General features: G+C 37.8%; 1 protein-coding gene across 3 annotated transcripts in view; it reads right to left on the bottom strand.

Annotated features, from left to right (window-relative positions):
• The window catches only part of atp13a3 (ATPase 13A3), a 39,071-nt gene extending 23,466 nt beyond the window's left edge, over positions 1-15,605 (bottom strand). For all 3 annotated transcript variants that reach the window (XM_088312322.1, XM_088312321.1, XM_088312323.1), the window contains exons 1-7: positions 15,369-15,605; positions 6,164-6,251; positions 2,488-2,574; positions 2,224-2,397; positions 761-991; positions 517-587; positions 228-311 (exon numbers count right to left, since the gene is read on the bottom strand). In XM_088312322.1, coding sequence (XP_088168448.1) covers positions 228-311; positions 517-587; positions 761-991; positions 2,224-2,397; positions 2,488-2,538 — 611 coding nt within the window. In that variant the 5' untranslated portion in view covers positions 2,539-2,574; positions 6,164-6,251; positions 15,369-15,605. The remainder of the gene's footprint in view (positions 1-227; positions 312-516; positions 588-760; positions 992-2,223; positions 2,398-2,487; positions 2,575-6,163; positions 6,252-15,368) is intronic.
• Positions 15,606-18,598: the final 2,993 nt, after the last annotated feature.

The following is an 18,598-nucleotide window of genomic DNA, read 5'->3' as shown; positions in this document are numbered from 1 at the left end:
TTCCAGTATTGCAGTTGATGACAACCCAATCGGGGGTGCTTTGATTTTGGTGGTGAAAAAGGTATTCCGGGGCAATTAATTTTCCTGAGCAAAACATACATAAAGCGAGCACTTTAGTGAAAAATGGAGCATCGTGACAGTATAGGTCCTTTAAGAAGCAAAATGCCAGTGTTGATGATGGGTCAGGAGACGACCGCCAAAAGTAAATCATGTCAACCAGATATTACCTGTACTCTTGGTGATTCCTGGTTAGGCCTTTGCTGTGCTCTGAGTGGATCGTTGCAGCAGTAACATTGAGATCATCCAGCCCACTGTTGGACAAAGTCACAACATGATATAAAATTTAATACATAGTACAGCTTCACGTGAGATCAATTCAAGTATTAACGTTTACTATTTAACAAAGATGCAGATTACATTTTTCACCATTGGTTTACACACAACGTGGTGAAAAACAACCTCAATCAATTTGGGTGATTCCAAAGATGAGGGGGAAAAAAAACATGGAATACTTGCTTCAAAACTTCAAAGTTTTGCGCTCTGTCATTCCAGTAATACTTTGTGCTGTGGAGTGTAAAGTAACGCAACTGAAAGACAGAAAAAGGAGGATTACATTTGCAGCACATGTAACAGCACTTGTGCATTTAAATGTCAGTGTGTTGGATGGGTGATTTTATATCCATGACAATCATGATTGACCATAATTGTATTGGTTACGTGTATGAATGGAGAGCACAGGGAAGAGTAGTGTTCTCCTCACCTTTGTGGGCTGGTATTCCACATATCTTCTGATGAGCTCCCGAGCTGGGATCCCATCAGAAGAGTGGCGTGTGTCTCCATTGGCCATAGATGGGGAGAAAGAGGAGAAGGGACGAGAAGGGGAAGGAGGGGAAGAATGGGAGGTGGTCTGGATCTCCAGGTTGTGGAAGGGGTTGCTTCCTGGGGCGAGAATCACTCGAATCTTAGCCAGGAACCAGCGCCGGAATTCATCCTGGTCAAAAGTACAACTTAAATTGAAAAAATGAGTGGAAACCTAAAGCAAGATGGTAGTCTAGTCGCAATTCCAAGGATAAAATTCCGCAATCTTCATTCCATATCCACACTAATAAAAAGTCTCTGTCCCACAACTGTGTTTTCTAAAATTTCCCGGAAAATGGTGGTCAAGTTATTTTTACATAACACTGCACATGATAAAATTACAGTAGCCCTTTTCTGTGCTAAATTTATGATAGATTTGTTTCAATGTGACATTATCAATGATCCTTTGTATGACTCAGGCAACAAATGCTTTCTAAATGACAACTGCTGTAAATTATTAAATGTTATGTGCTATAGTCGGAGATTTTCTTTAGCTCACTGTAGCCTATTTTTTTTCTCTTTGGGTGTTTATTTGGGTTTGTTTGCCTTTGTCCACCAGGATGATTTTTATTTTTTTTGACAACCTTCCTACTTTTATTTTTTTTACTTGGTCCAGATTTTAGACATTGCTGACTGGGAACAACCAACTTCTTTTGCAATTTTCCGTGATGTTTTACCTTCTTCATAAAATCATAATTTTCTTTTTTGTTTTAATTGACGTTAGGCCACTTGGATGCCGGATGCGAGACGAGAGGTTAGCTTGGAACCAGCTAGCTGGTACGACACAATACAAGAATTTACTGGACAAAATTCATAAAAACACCCTGGATTCTATGAATAAAGTTGTATTGTATTGTATTGTACGCTTGGCCAGGGTACAGAAAGGTCTCCTGAAAGTTGAAGTAAGCCATTTTAAACTAAAAAGGAAAAACAAAGGTTTACACTCCTCTGTTAAACCGCAGATGAACACTGGTTCAATACATAGAAAACATGTTCAAATAAATGAATGAACGTGGCTTTGTAAAGAGTTTTGAACACAGTATACCATAGGTAAAGCGCTATTAAGTGCATTCTATTTACCATCCAACGTTTTAGGTTAATTGGATTTTTCATTTGATGGAATATTGAGATAATAGATGAATGGATGAAGCATTTCGTAAGTATCCCATTTGAGTTCATTTGGTACTCGCTTGTTAACGTGAACACACATGGAAAACGCAGATTTTGAGTGCGAGTCCGAGCCCAAGTGTCTAGAGACCTGCACAATGTTTAATACAAATGGAACCCCACTGGATGGTCCATAACATTTATAAGTATGACATCTCATTTAAACGCCTCACAATGCTAGCTCAACATACTACAAACCGTGGAACGCAGCAACACCACTTCGGCATCACAGGCTGTGGTAGGGATGCAGGTGGCCTTGACGCACCACTCTGGCATCCAGTAGAGCAGCAGGAGTAGGAATCCCCCTGTACAGAGTACCCCAAGACCCACCAGTGCCAGCCGCCAGCGGCACAAACGGTAGCCTTGCAACTCCTTGAAATTTGAAGAAGAAAGGAAGGTATGATGCAAAAACTCAGAAGAATGTGCAAATTTGAGCTTCACACTGCAATTAAGGATGCTCACCATCTCTTCATCTTCACCCTTGTTGAGGACCTTTACTTCTTCCTTCTCCATGATTCAAAGCTGAATGCAGAGAACCCTCCTTTGTCACTACAGAGACATACACCATACAAAAATATGACTTCTGCATTCAAAGTAATAATTTCCAAGAGTAATCATTACAAATAAAGATTGGAATTGTGGACATTACAGTTAACAGCATAACAAATACTTCTCATTAGTATTTCTCTCTAATTTCAGAACATGAAACACTTATGTTATACATACTCATTATAGCATGATTCATTTCAAGTCTTCAATGCCACATATTATTTCAAGGTAAGAGGTATTGATTTTTAACAGATGTAAATACAAGAAGTCCCTGAGTAACGAATATTTAAAGATATAACCGCTGACTGATGTCCATAAATGTCCAATAGACGCAAAACGCCTCAAATGACAATTATGGAATGAAATTTATTTATTTATAGAACGTTTAATAAAAGCGTCAATTCTCAACTTTTATCTCCTTATTAGTAATATTTTTTTTTATCTGAAACTGACCATGGTGATCCCGTACCTTTGGAGGGGACTGTATATAGTCAGTTACTGTTTACAGAGTGAGGTTTTCCATAAACTATAAAGTAAAAATAAAAACTAAAAGCACACCAAGAAATGCACTTTTTCTACCAGGTCTAACATGATGTATGTAAAGGGCAACTGTTGCCTCTCCCACACACAGCTGATCTTATCAACCAAACTATACATGGATGGGCGGTGCAGCATCCAGCGGAATATTTTGCTTTGGACCAAACCCTTCCTAGTATTGGACAATAGCAACTCTCTAGCACGAGCAAAGAAAATACCTTCCCTTAAATCATCTTTGCCATTTAATGATATCTATGGTTTATTCAACACAGCAAAAATAAACATAAAAATTGCATAGAGAGGCTCCGAAAGTACCTCTAGTTACTGCAGTGCAAATTTCACTTATGTTTTGAATTATTATGCGTCAAGGCTGAGTCCTAAATTCTCAAGGACAAAGTGAGCAGTATGTGCAAGAGGTGGAAAACATTATTTCAATTTAAGTCACAATTAAACAATTCATTTTCTTTTAGGTTAATCATGATCTAGTCTGCCATTTTTTTTTAATTTCTTTTTTTTTAAATTTGCTTAATTATGCCCATCTCCAACAGCAGATGTAGAAATATTGTATTGCCTTGAGGGGATGCCTACCTCTTAAAGATCATTTGAAAGTATAGTTGCTCATCAAAATTATCTTTTCTTTACTCCAAATTTGGCAAAAAAATAAATCACATCATTTTTGTTGGGGCAGAGGCTTTTTGGAGTAAAAACAAAAAGCAATAATGCTGCATCCTTTCTTTATAAAGCAACTATGTATTTCGGCTGTTCTTGTCCCTTCTCTAAAACTGGTGCCGACTTCAACTACGCTCAGATTCTTGCTTTGAAATGACAAGATGGTTTTAAAACGTCAATGGATTATACGTGGCAACGCATTTACCCTTCCTGGTTGAAAGGTCAGACTGCAAGACAGTTACTACTGTCAATAAGTTACAAGCTCCTTAGACGCCATTTGAGTGAAAAAAAAACTCTGGCTTTAAATGTGTGATAAGCAAGGGTTGTGTAAGGTAAGTTATTGTCAATAGTTCTGTGCTAGTACCTTGAAGTCAACATGACATTATTTTTACTTATCAAAGAGTAGATAGTGGTACACCACACTTTGGTGTTAACTCTGTTTTCAATTTGAACTCGTTTCCCATGGTGTCAGTATGCATTTACATAAATTCTGACCAGACGTTGACGCCAACATGCCACCTTACACCCAACGCAGAAGTGTTGTGTGCCTGCTGTCCATTTATTGCGCAGTTGTTGCTGGAATTAATGTAATGCTCTCTTCGCCATGGTATGCGCATTATTGCTCCCTGCCTATTCCGATCCAGATCATCCATGAGTGAGATTGCCTGATAATGATTCCGATCACATGCATTAGCTTCACATTTTTAGAATTTAGAACTGCTCATTAACGATTATCTGGATGATCTATTAAATTAATTATTTTTCCAAATAATTGATGGAATTTCTAAATTTCCATCCTTTGATCATACAAAAGCAGGACATTTCAAAGTGACGGTGCAGAAAATGCAACAACATATATTATGATTCAGTTACTGGTTTTGTTATGTGCGGTGTTAAGGAAAGGTGGCGAGACACAACACTGCACACAGACTGCCCTCTAGATAGCTGCAGGCTGCACAAGACGAGCTACTTTTTCATGGAAATCCGCCAATTGCGATAGGTGGCCGATTGATCATAGCGCTGTCATAAGTCACTTTAGTGCCTGATTGTTGGTTAGCGATTCCTTTTTTTTACCACATTCTTTCCGTTCATGTCTTTTATGAAGTTCCAGGTCATCTCAGTTAATGTTTGTGTGCAAAGAGAGATTTAGAAAAGGGTCACATTATTTGATCATTTGGGGACTGATGCATCGGCATTATATATCAGGGTTTCAAACAAAAAATAAATCCTGACAGTATCGGGTGAGATTTTCTTAAATTAATTTTGGGTGGCATTGATTCCAGGTCCTAGATGAATATGTACTTCTCCAACGTTGCATCCTGATGGCCGACGTGTGCAGGTCGTTGATTTACACGTATGAGAAGATGGGATTTGAGTTAAAAGGTGATCGATTTTGGTACTAGATCTGATTATCATTTTTATACAAGTCTAATTTGTGACTCTTTATAGATAGCATAATTCATGAGGTCATTTATCAGTTCAAAGTTTGCTCGCTCCCTATCACAGAACCCAATAAAGTGATGATGGCAATTTAATTGCTTCATAGCCTTAAAAGGTATTGGTTTGTTATCAAAAGATGGATTCATATTTTAGCTTTTATCATCATGTATTTAGATCTTTTTACACACAATTTAAAAGAGAGCACCATCTGTTTGAAAGCAGGCATTTTTCATGTGGAAAAAAGTATTGCGATTACAAAACAAAAGATCAAATCAAACTATAGAACACAGTACTCAAACAATAAATGCGCTCACTTTCAGATTTGGATGTGTGAAGATCAATGAAAAAAGCAACTGATGGCAGACCTGTAAAGACTGCCTAAAAATAAATAAATAAATAAATAAAATCTGGTGTTTGCAGCAAAAAGGCCAGGAGTGACAATCCTACAATTTAATGTTTGCAGAAGACTTCATAAACAAAAGTACAAATGCTACAGCAGAAGAGGCAAACCTCTCATTAAAAAGAAGAACAGGAAGTGAGAGAGTTTTGTGACTAAGTTACAAGTTTACACCTTTGGAACCTGTGTCAAGGTAAATTATGTGCTGGTGTTTTTGTACATACGCTAGGTACATTGGCTGCAACTTGTCCTCCGATGACACAGGTTACTCATAGCATACAATCTTAATTGTAAGCAGCCTTTGTCACCTGGATATGTGGATAGGCTTTCTAATCAAACATTCATATTCACTGGTTAAGTAAACAGGTAGAACTTGAATGATTTGAAATTCAACAGGCTTGTAATGGCAGGAAAAAATCCGGGTGACTCTAAAGCAACTTGGAAATCAAATATAGCAAGGCTTAAAGTATAATTTATAAGACTCAGTGTTTGTGTCGGTTTAAAAGATGAGTGCTAAAGGTATGGGACGCTAAAGAAGGTACCAACCTTCCTGCCTCTACCTAGAGAGCCTAGGACAAACTGCCCCAGGTGGTCTCCTGCAGTTAGCTTGCTCTTCCCACACCAACCTGGAACCCTAAAGGAACAAAAATAGGTCACATAAACATCACATTAAGATATCATCATGAGGAAATTGACAATTGTCAATTATATACTCAGATATCAACACCACAGTGCGGTAGGCTACGGATTTATGGCTCACGGCTATCAATACGTTACACAATACAAGCACGCAATCTCTTCCATGATATGATAATTAAACAAATATCAAAACAAACCCAGGGAAACAAAAGGCAGTTTTAAATGGTGCTAGGTTTTTTTTTATGAAGGAAAAAATAATATGAAATAAAGATTGGCTGGCAGCCAGTTCAGGGTGTACCCCGCCTACTGTTCAATTGCCACTTACTTATTAATAATTACTCAAGAACTCAACTTAATAATTACCATTTCTACCACAACAATGTGCAGTTAATCATCAAGCTGCACCTACAACCTGAAAAAAATACATTTTACCTGATATGGTGTGCATTTTTTGTGCTCTGCTATGTGTCCGCAATAACATACCAAGACACTGGCGAACCAAATACGGGATGGCGTAGCTAACTACATGGCTTCGTGGGCAGGAAAAATGTGACAGTGTTGAGCCACATAGGGTTAGAGGTTTTCATGACCCAGTCCCAACCCTTGACATTTAAGTCACGTATTGATTTGGACGAAATGGCTTATCATAACACCGCTCAGAACTTCAAAAGAAACCAGTTTAAAATCAAATTCGGCATGGCCAATTATGATGTGTGATATTCCGTAAAGATGTGTTGATAAGTAATGAAGTGACACTGTTTTACTGTAATTTGAAGGCACTTTTGGGGGGCTTTGTCACATGCAGCTGCCAAACCCTGGCTTAAAGAAAACAATTTGGCTCAAACTTTGAAGCATATCTTGTTTATGGTTTGGAAAGCATGCTGAAACAAGAAGCCCCTTGTGCAAGATATTGTGGCAGGCAGAGAAATATTTTAATTATCTGAGAATGCGGTGAATTTTATTGGTCACACATAAATACACATGTGCACATATGAATATAGTTATGACCGTGCTATAGTGGGTCAACTTAATCTGAAATAGATCTGTCTTGAATGTAGTTTGATGCTGTACATAGTTTGGAGTTGTTTTAATTCTCTTAATCATATACTTCCATTATACTGTATCTGAAATATTATTATGGATTAAAATGTCATTCAGAATCTTTTTCCCTTGGAAAGAAAAGAAAAAGGAATATCAACAGAACAGTAGAGACTACTGTGTAAAAATGTGCTGATGTTCTTCTCCGTGAATTACACATGACTGTAAAATATTACCAGGTGTGATTGGCTATCAAAAGTTTATGGGAATGATAACCGCTGCAGTATGTCCGGTTAGAACATAGTATTGTCGAGGTGAGCAATGATCAAACATTTTAATCTCTGCAATCTTTCATTTGACTTTTTTTGTCTAGTAGTTACCGCGGGTCCTGAGAAAGGGGTCTAAAACATGCCTAACTAAAATTAAATTAAATTAAAAGGAAATAATTAAATGCACCTCATTGCAAATGATTTGCTCTTGTTTGCGTCTTAAAATGCTCCAAAAGCCACACATTTATAAAGGTAGCGTTTGCAGAGAAAAAAAAATAATAAAAAAAACTTTAGGTCATATATTTTAAAACTGTCTGTATGATAGTAGAATATGATATACATTATCTCTAGGGGAAAAGAAAATAAAAATCACCCCTCTCTGGCCCCATTTTTGCCTTTAATTTCATCATATTATTATTATTTATTTATTAATTCTGAAGGGAGGCACAGTGGGGAACACTGTCGCAAAAGAGTATATTATAGATGCATGGCTGGTTATTTAATTATGGTTCAGCAAAAGTTAAAAAGAGGGAACAGGAACACTCTCTACTTCAAATCAGATGTTAGTTGAGGTGCCGACTGCTAAATACGGCTGCAGCGTGACCGTTCCCATTAAGTCATCAGGTTTGTTTATCGGTTCTCTAATGTTTTTAACGTAACATTTAATTCATAGCAATACTCTATCATGGACAACCCATGACGTGTGCGCGTTACTGAGCTGGCAGCGTTTTCTTGTGCAGAGAAAGTGTGTGTGCGCGTGTGTGTTGAGTGTATTCAAATCTTCCTCGCAAACAAAATCTCATTAAACTTTCTGACCTTTAAAATGAATAGAAGCAGGTCATGTCCAATCTACACACTGTCTGAAAAGGACATTGTCCAGTTTAGTGAAGTTGTTGTCAGGGGGTTGACTCACAGCAGTGGACAGATTAAAAAGTCTAATACTTTTTCGGCAAAATGTAACACTTTTCTGTTCTCTACAGACTTGTCATTATGATACCTCAAATTGTTACGCAGTATCAGTTACGTACCAAAATGATTGTTTCAACAAGTGCTGAGCATTAGTTTGTGTATACTTTATACATAATGACCTCTGCCTTTCTGGCCCGTTCTTAAGCAGAGACACAAAAAGGAAAGGGGGAACAATGAGCCATGACCTAATGACAAAGTCCATAATTCATGGAAGCATTTGGAGGAAAATGCATTTTGTTATCATCAAGCTGGGCACTCAATGTGCTTTCTTTATCACTTCCCCTCCTATTCTTGGGCCATTATAGCAAAGCTTTGCTCCCCCCAAGGGCCAATCATGTCGTTTATCATGACAGGCTGTACCCAAAATCCATGACCACTTACCCTTCCTCTTCTGCTTGATGGACTAAACAAGTCATCCCCTGTCACCCTTGAGCATTTATCGCCTAACTAACAATATTGTGACAGAGCGGGTATTAGCAATCAACCACAATTTATCACAAGTGTATGTGACAAAGGTTTAAAAAAAGGTTTTGCGTCAATGACAACTTACTCATTGTAACTGGAAATGACAAGACAGATGCCAATCATCTTTTGATGTAGCATAGAAGACAATTCATCTTTAATCAACGGGGCTGTGAGAATGCTTGTTTCGGCAGATTCCAGCTCACTGTCGAGCTTGTTTATTTATCTAACCTTGTTAATTTATGTTTTTAGACCTCAGTTGATTTCTTTTGTGTTCTAAACAGGGATACATGGTTTAGGCAGGCTCAGAGCTATTGCTCTTCTATTTGAATAAAGAAAATGTTATCTTGATCTTGAGCCTCAGACATATTTAATATTCTTCTTTCCGCTCCATGCCTAAATAGATTAATAAAGTGCCTGTCACATGATTCCAACTGGTAGGCAACCACTTAGTGGGTCAATCAAATACAGTTAACATTTAATGTACCCTGGCAGTACTGATCCATGAAACATTTTGACTTGGGTGGGATTTGTGAATGGAAGAATCCAAGATGCAGGCAGAGGAAAAACAACCTGCAATTTTGGAAGGTAAAACCTGGGAAAATGGAGTAATCCTACAGATCTTACATTTAAATCCAATCACATGCTCCTGTAATAGCAGTACTTATTTTACAAGATTAAATTAGTGGCCTAAGGTACTATCAAAAATTGAGTTACATCTCGAGCTGACAATTTGGAAAATTATGCCTTCATCTTTGCAGGTTTTGTAAAGGATTCTTCAAGTTAAATGGAAGACTTTTAGACCTATTTAAGATCATTAAAAAATAAAGTTAAAATAGTTATTTCATGTCATATTAACAAAGAAAAACAAAACTTGTTACATTTTGTTAATTCATTTCCTAAATGGGAATACGGTATCTGGAATATGTACAGGATGTAAGAATACAGCATAATGAGTAGGCCACTCGAGCGAGTGTTTGACTAACACTAAAATTGTTGGGGGTTTTTTAACATAGGATTTTACATTAATTCGTTATTCCATGCTGGCAACATGGAGAGTACAGAGACTGCACGAGAGGGTGACATTTTTTCCTGGATTGGGAGTCAACTTTGTCTCTAATCACGAATTGGGACGGTACAAGATAGGACCGGATTATTTTTTTTAAACAACGGTCTGGGACCGCGACCCAATGAGGCCTGAGCACACAATGTATTGCTCCCAGTAAATTCTGCAGTACTTGGTAGTCTCAAACTTCACCAAGAGTGGGTGCTAACACGCGCCGTGAAATTCTTAGGCAGACAGCTCAAGAAAGTCACACGCGAACAGATCTATGGAACCGATGACGCAGTGCCATCTGTGCTCACAAATTGCGGAAATTACGAACAAATTACGGATAAAATCAAGCGCCAATGGCGCCTCATGAGCGCTGTGCTTAAGTATTTTGAACATTTGTATTGAAATGTAGAGCAATAAAATACATTTTGAAAAAATATGCAAGTTTAAACAACTCGGGTTGTTATAAAAACACTTCAAACAACAGATACAACCACATCCTATCGGTAGTTAATTGAAATCTCATTTATCGCCTTCACAATGTCCTCTTTCACCAATTCTACATTTTTTTAGAATTATCGATTATTGTTGACTAGGTATTATTAATTTATTTTAATACATTTTACCTAGCGTTGTCCCGCTTGACATTGCATATTGGGACCTATCATGTGATATTCAGTTAATATCAGCTAAAGTAACACCTAAAACCCTGATCAGAACATCCTTCATGACAATCATTAGAGAGAGAGAGCGAGAGAGAGAGAGAAGCACACATGAGAGAACTCAATTTTCAGGTCATAAGCAGACACTTATTTTTTGTTGAATTAAAAAAAAAAAACTGAAACAATAACATTGTAAACATATAAACAGATCGTATGGGGAGCCTCAGTATCTGTATCGTATCGGCCGATCTCACTCATGGTTAATCAGTATCAGAATCAGCAGTATAAAACCCTGATCGGAATATCAACATATTGGTGAACATTATTATTTGTTAGCGTGTTTATCATTGTCCAACATTTTCCTGAAACAATCAAACAAAAATTGGGAACTTGGGAATTGGGCAATAGAGGAGTAAATCGATTAAATCAATGGGATAATCGACTCCAAAACGATTTTTGAGTGGCAGCCTGAGTCATGAGCTTATTTTTGTTTTTGTTTTTGTGTTTTAAGAGAACCTCTCTATAGTCGAGGTTCCCCGACAGGCAGTTCCATAAACGGGAGCCGGAAAACTCAAAAGACGTCCTGACTTTTGAGATGACTGAAAGACCAGAGTACGAGAACATGAGAGCTTGCAAGGTTCATATACTCAAAGGTCGATACAGCAGAATGAGTTGAGTTTTTCCCTTCTACGGTATAAAATGAATACAAGTTCTAAACATTCAAAAAAAGAAATCCTATATGCATTCAGTCCAGTCTATCTTAGTGAAATGCCATGACAAAAAGACTTATTTATTCCAATGGTAAAGGGAAAAATGAGCATTGAACATCCTCTGTTTATTTAAGCCATTTTACTATCCACTATGTTCATAGTAGCTTCTCTCTTCTATATCTGTACAGCCAAAGTAGAGACAGACACAGGTGAGGTCAAGCTAACGCTTTACCAACAGTCAGGTTAAAAAAAAAAAGTAGAAATAACTAACCACAAGTGTGACCATATTAATGATAGTGGGCTGTGAAAAAAATGGGCTTCACTTTCGTGTCTGTTACATAGGTTTATGTGAGTTCACCAGGAATTTTACAAGATGCGGTGAAATTGCAGAAATAGGATGAACATATACGCCCAGAAGCAGCAGTTTAAACATTAAAAAATATCTATCCTATATTCCCTTGGTAAGAAAAATCCAATGTTGCCATGGCTCTTTGCCCCATTTTAATTACTGAAAAGTGCATATTATAGTCAGCACTGTACACATAAAGCAGGGATGGGAAATTAATTTTGCAAAGATTTCATATGGAAAACTGGAACGCTTGCTGGTGCACCATATCATAGCATTATCGAGCCAAATCTTCTTGGCCGTCTTCACTCCAACACAAAATAAAGAACGTTGCGAACATTAGGACCACTGTTGTCATCTTTGCTAGTGTCTTTTTTGGAAAACTAGTTGATAGAATGAAAGGAGGGGGGGAAGGCAAGTAAGTCGAATAAGTCCACACAAAACTTTGACCCGAAGCTTCACCAACACCAAGTTACGGCAACCAAAGAGACAGATGCCTTTGCCTTCTGACACTATTGGTGTAAAGAGAAAGACTGCAGTAAAGTAATGAAATAAGTCAGTTTGCCTTTTTCCCTCTGTCAGTGGTCATCACTGGCACTGGGCGATATGACAATATATCGCAAAGACGATGGTTTCTACCATCACTAATGCTTGGTACACCACAATGTGTGAGTGCTTTTTTTCCCCAAAATTGATTTGTGTATAAGTGATGAGGTTAAGTGATACGCAACACCAGCCCTCGATGTATATACATTAAAACAGCTGCTTCTTGTATGCTTTTTAAGAGATTTAGTAGATACGACTAGGGCTGTACCAAACGAGTATATTTTTCTTCCGATTAGCCTATCGACTAATCGCGATTAGTCTAAAAAAATAATTTTTAAACAAATTTTTCAAATAATGCAGCAATTTAGTTTGGCATTGACAATTATTAATTCACAAAAACACCTGAACATTTATTTAAATTCTTTTTTTAGTAAATCAAAAAGAAATTGGAAATTGAATGAACGGTCACATCTCTTTTAAGCAAGCATCATGATGTGTGAACATGAATGATGTATTTCTCTGTCAATGCATTACAGTGAAACAATGTGTGAGCACATGTTCAGCAGCCCACGTCAAAGAATTAACAAGAATAAATAACTAAAAAATAAATAACTTTTAAATAAACAAAAACAAATGAGGTTAAAACTAAAGACCTGTGCAAGTGAATACAAACAGAACTGTTTTCTAGCTCTAGCTTTTTGCTCACTATCGTTTTCGAGCAGTACACCAGAGGGGACGTCGCTTAAGGTGTTCGTTCATCGCTGATTTACAAAGGTTACAGACAACCTACTCGTTGGACTGTGTTGAAATATGTCCATACTTTGGACTTTCTTATCCGCTTTTTTAGCTGCTTCGGGGTGCTGCTCTCCTGTTCCTCGCCTGGAACGCTCGGATCCAGCGCCTCCGCCATTTATCCTGTTCTCCTCTCTTTTCTGCTGCGCGCACTTGTTTACAGCTGAAGGTATGCACGTGTGGATGTATATACATCAACGACTCTCGACGGTATGTTGTGCGAACTAACATAATTACGTTATCGACACGTGACGTCGACATGTATATATCAATGCGTCTGTTTGTGTATCTGCATATTTATATGTTGTTACTTGCATTTGATTGTCTATCTTTTTATCTCTACCTGGACCTCAAGCCTGTCGCTGAAGATGATACATACATCCTTTGACTGCATAGTTGAAGATCTGACCTTCAAATGTTGACATTCGCTGAAACTTAACAGCTAATTAAACACTTTGCATAATGTCAGATTCTTTTACCGCCTCCCTCGCAGTCAAAAGTGCACACGATATTTTTTAATTTTATTATATGATTTGTACAACTCAATGTATTGGGGAAAAAAAGCCAGCCTTGTAAACCAAATGTCTGTATAGCTTCTTTATACATGTGATGTTATACTTATGGCATGTCTCCACTTTGACCTTGCACAGCCTGACATTCCATGATTTGTTCAGCTGCTACATGACATTACAACTACATTGTATAATATTTTACCCAGTGTAAAAAGTCAACTTGTGCATGGCCTGTCTCATATTTGTTTTATTGTTCAGTACTTTTCTTTTATTGTCATTCCACACAGTTTTGTTCTTTGCTTTGTATTTATCTGTTCGTATTTTACACTCTGTTGGACAGAAAAGTAATACGTTAATTGGACAGGGGAAATGACTCCACTACTATTATTAGGAATGTGACAAGCCAATATGGAATTTTATTTAAAAAAAAAATCAAAACCAAACTAGAATGGCATGAACACTTCAAACACATCTAATCATCGCCTGTATAACGAATAAATTTGCACAAAAAAAAAACAACAACAACAACAACAACAGATTACTTCAGTACATGTACAGCACATATCCTCCTGCCCACACAGGCCTTCTCACAAATATGTTAAATTTGTGCAATTCAGGTTGAGTTTTGAGCGCAAGTCCTGTCGTTTGAAACGTAACAGTAATTTTGAAATGTCAATTTAAAGAATCACTCTGACTTTTTGGATCATACGAGTTTCTTTGTGTTTTTTTTTAAATAAAATTAATCAGCCAACCAGAGAAAGGCTTCTCAGGGTACCAAACAAAACAAAAGAGTCAAGGAGAGTTGTTTAGAAATAATCCACAATTTGAAGGTGTTTTTAGACTAGATTTTCTCTAAGTTATTTCTCAAGGAACCCATCATCCGATTTTCAAAATTCTTAGTGGTCATAATCAGGTTGAATTGGCCATTCCAACAACACACAGCATTGACTATGTGTTATTATAGCATAACTGACAGTCATTTCACGTTCTACGGTTATAAAAAAAAATATTGCCCAGTTCATTTTTTAGCATTTGTTTTGGATTCTTCAAGTGTGATAATTCAAACTTTGTGGCATTGCATAACCTAGAAGCTGGACAACCGAGATAAGGAAAAAAAAACACTTTTAAAATCAAGCACATTTGGCTATTTTAATATTGCGACCGTAACTTGAAAATGATTTGGGTGAATAACACTACTTGCCTAAGAATATAATAAACACTTTGAATTCTGAATTTACTTGATAAGCTAGATAGATACACTATTGATTCCCTGAGAGAAGTTAGATCAAGATTAGTAAACAATGAATGTTTAATTTTTTGGGATGATAGTGAACCCTGGGAAACCTGAGTTTGCTTTGGTTAACCAAGTGAAGTTGTCACGTTGCAGACGTTCCAAACAGCAAGAAGAACCAAACCACAAACAAGTATCAGACAAGCAGAAGAGGCTTTTAACATGAGGGTGGGGGGGTCACACTGCGAGATGTTAGCGAGCTAGCTGGCTAACGTTGGCGAAGAGAAGTCAGAACGTTGACCCGCCACCCAAATCCGCATCCACACTAAACCGTGTACCATGTCGAGACCTTAAATGCTGCCTCTAGGCTGCGTGTAGTGCTTCAGTAGCCTCATGCCGCTGCCATGCCTTCAACGAGGAGCTCTGACTGGCGACAGCTAGCTCTTTTTAGCGTTGAGAAAACGCCAAATCGCGAGTGGCACACATGTGTGAAGAATGACAGCGCTCTCGCTCACACTCACCCAGAACCTCCGGGACAAGCTGAAGATCACCTTCGAGTCATCGTGTGGTAAGAGCAGCTGTTATCTTGGGAGGAACGTCGTTGAACAAGAGATGCGCCTCTGTGCCAGAAAAATGTTGAGTGGACACAATGCCAGTGGAGAAGTGGTGCTGTGTTGACAGCTCAGCTCGGCTCGTCTCGGCGAGACACTCCACTTTTGCGCCCAGTCAACTGGCCTGAACCGGCTGTGCGCGTCGAGCGACAGGACGTGACGTCTGTTACGTCACAGGACACATACGCAAGCAACCTGCGTCCGAATTTGCATATTATGAAAATGGTTTTATTATTATTATTATGAAGTGAATTCTGAAGGCCATCCCACACTTTTTACAAAAAAAAAGCCCACGTTCAAAATAGAATTCCCACGTATAAATTCATCAATCAATAGATCAACTGCGGTTGGGTTTATCTCTCTACTTTGGTGCGCGTTTACGTCAGTAGCTGTTGTCATGTGTACTGCAGGGAGTAAATGTAAAAAGTTGTCTGAAAAACGTTTTTAGCTTTTTTGGGGCGAACTTGTTGTAGACATCAAATTCAAAATGAGAGTATATTGGGGGGGAACAACAACTAATGTTTATCATTTGAACTAGTGCTGTTACTATTGAATATTTTTTTTGAATCCCTATCCATTATGTCCTCAATTAATAATCCGATAAAATGTTATTTTTCATTAAAGTGTATTACAAAACAATTTTTACACGACTTTATTTGGTATCACCATTGATTCAGTTAATAATTCGGTCATTGTTTTCCAAAGTGAAAGTTGATGTTTGCAAATGTCTTATTTTGATTAATCACAAAAGTAAATCAATCCGCTTTCATGAAGGACAACCGAAATCAGAATAATTACCAAAATCAGAAGATTTGGACAATTTTGATTCAATCATTGGCTCTAAATGATTACTCAATTATTAAAATAGTTGATTAATTCAGTAAGCAATTAGTTGTCAATTAATTGAATAATGTTGATAACTTTTCTTTGAACACTAAATATCTCGTCTTTGAACATAACGTCCCTGGAAACCTGGAACTGTTTAACCCAATGGCATTTCCAAACAATTCTAGATTAGACCAACACTTTGTTAGTGTTTAAATTGTTTACAGATAGTTAATAAAGGATTGACCTTTAGTTCCTGGTATATTCTCATGCTTGGCAACTACTCAGCATTTCTTTCTTCTAAAGCGATTGCAAAATTTGCAGAATAGACAAAAAAGCAAAAAAGTCCTGCGGGCTCAGACAATATGGCGTCGACCGTGCCTTCTGCAAGTAAGGCAATCGCTGACGTACGGGCCAAGAAAAACACAAAGGGCCTTTGCAAACTGTTGCTTGATGTCCTAATCCATGCCCCTCATCCCTTCTGCAAACAAGATTCCATCTTTTTATTTGGGACACAGTTTGTTTTTCTTTGACACCCGACACTAAAGAGGACAGAGGAGGCCCAGAGATAGATATGCTAAGTCAGCATTTATGATGACATCAGTCTGCGTCAACTGAATACAAACACGTACAAAACTGGCCTAAGCACAAGAAGCCAACCCAATCAAGCGTCCCTTTAAGAGTGGGAAAGGAAAACAAATTATGGTTAAACATGAAGAAACAACTTAATTAATGTGGTTACATTTTGGGGAGTAAAACAACTTTTCTTAGGTTATGTTTGCATTTAGATGTAAGAGAGACACAATCCTAAATCAATTCTTTGTAAGCAATTAATGACGTATTTTTCATTTTGCTTACTTGTTCACACGGGTTTTGTAAAAAAAATTTTTTTTTCTTGTTTTCCCAAAACATTGAAAAATGATTTGGGCAATGTGATCTACTTTGTAGAAGTCCGTCAGCCACGCCCAAATTTGCAAAAATACAATTATATAATATTTTCTATTAATGCTCAAAACAGAAACTGCGTGATCGTACCTAATTCATTTTGCTTTCCAACAGTCATTCAAGAAAACATAACAGGGAGGAGTACAAATGTGTTTCATAAAATTTATCTAATCATTGTATTGTTCTCTAATCAAACTTCAGGGAACTGGTCATTTAAAAATGTGATTGCACACTGCTGGTGTCATGACATAAGGTTTTAGAGGAGGCAGATGATGGATTTTGCTTCTTATCTAGACCAGTCTCTCATCACATTTTACAGTCTTGGGAGCGTAGACAGACCATCCACTAGGGATGAAACATATTATACTATAACATAAAGGAATTAAGATAGCTTTGATCTGTAGTAGTGAATTATTTTATTCCTCTACAATTCCAACAAATCAGAAAGTAGGCTGAGAGTTCACCTAGAAAAAAATTACAAATACAAGAAACGTATCAACTCTATATCCCTCAGTGTGTGTGTGTTTGTCTATGTGTGCCCTGCGATTGGCTGGCAACCAGTTCAGGGTGTACTCCGCCTACTGCCCGAAGATTGCTGGGATAGGCTCCAGCACCGTCTGCGAACCTTGTGAGGAGAAGCGGTACAGATAATGGATGGATCTCTGACTATGCCTATGTTCGCTGAAAACACTTAATTTGAAAAATAAATGCTGCTGTACTTCCGCTCATCGAGTTATGCCATTGCCACACATACCCTGTTGGCGTCATTATTAAGTGTTTTCAGCGAACGTAAGCATAGTCAGATATACAAATATTTGAATGTATGGTTTTAAGGCCTAGTCATGTATGTCCGCACAATACTTGTTGGTCAACCGTGTGAAACCCATTTTTTGAGACCGTGCAGATTGAATGTATGCAAGTATGTCAACCAAGCATGCACAAAGCGACAAAAAATAATGGAATGCCGTCATTACCTCGCGCTTGTGCAAGAAGCTCTGCCGATATCTCCATCTTGATCATTTAAAGGAATATTAAAAGAGCCACAAGGCACATAACTTCCACATGAACTCCCCCAAACATTAAAACAAACACTGGAGCTTTGTTTGGTTTAACTTTTAAATGTACCAAAGTGCGTGCGAGGAACACATACTGGTGTGAAACCAAAAGGAACCACAAGTGGAACCAAGTATGCATTTCCAGTCCATGTGCAAGTCTAAAGCAGCAAGGTTCATTTTCGTGGTGAAGACAAAGCTAGCAAGCTTTTGGCACGTTGCAATCGTGCAATGGTGGAAGGGCGACTTTTGCCAGGCTCCAAGGTGTGTCACTAGACACCATTTTGGCAACATGCCTGGGCCCCTCGCCCTCACTCA

Source organism: Idiotropiscis lumnitzeri, chromosome 13 (genome assembly GCF_059441095.1).
Source record: "Idiotropiscis lumnitzeri isolate Australia: NSW breed Sydney's pygmy pipehorse chromosome 13, RoL_Ilum_1.0, whole genome shotgun sequence".
Classification (NCBI taxonomy): Eukaryota; Metazoa; Chordata; class Actinopteri; order Syngnathiformes; family Syngnathidae; genus Idiotropiscis; species Idiotropiscis lumnitzeri.
This window is presented reverse-complemented; position numbering and strand designations above follow the sequence as displayed.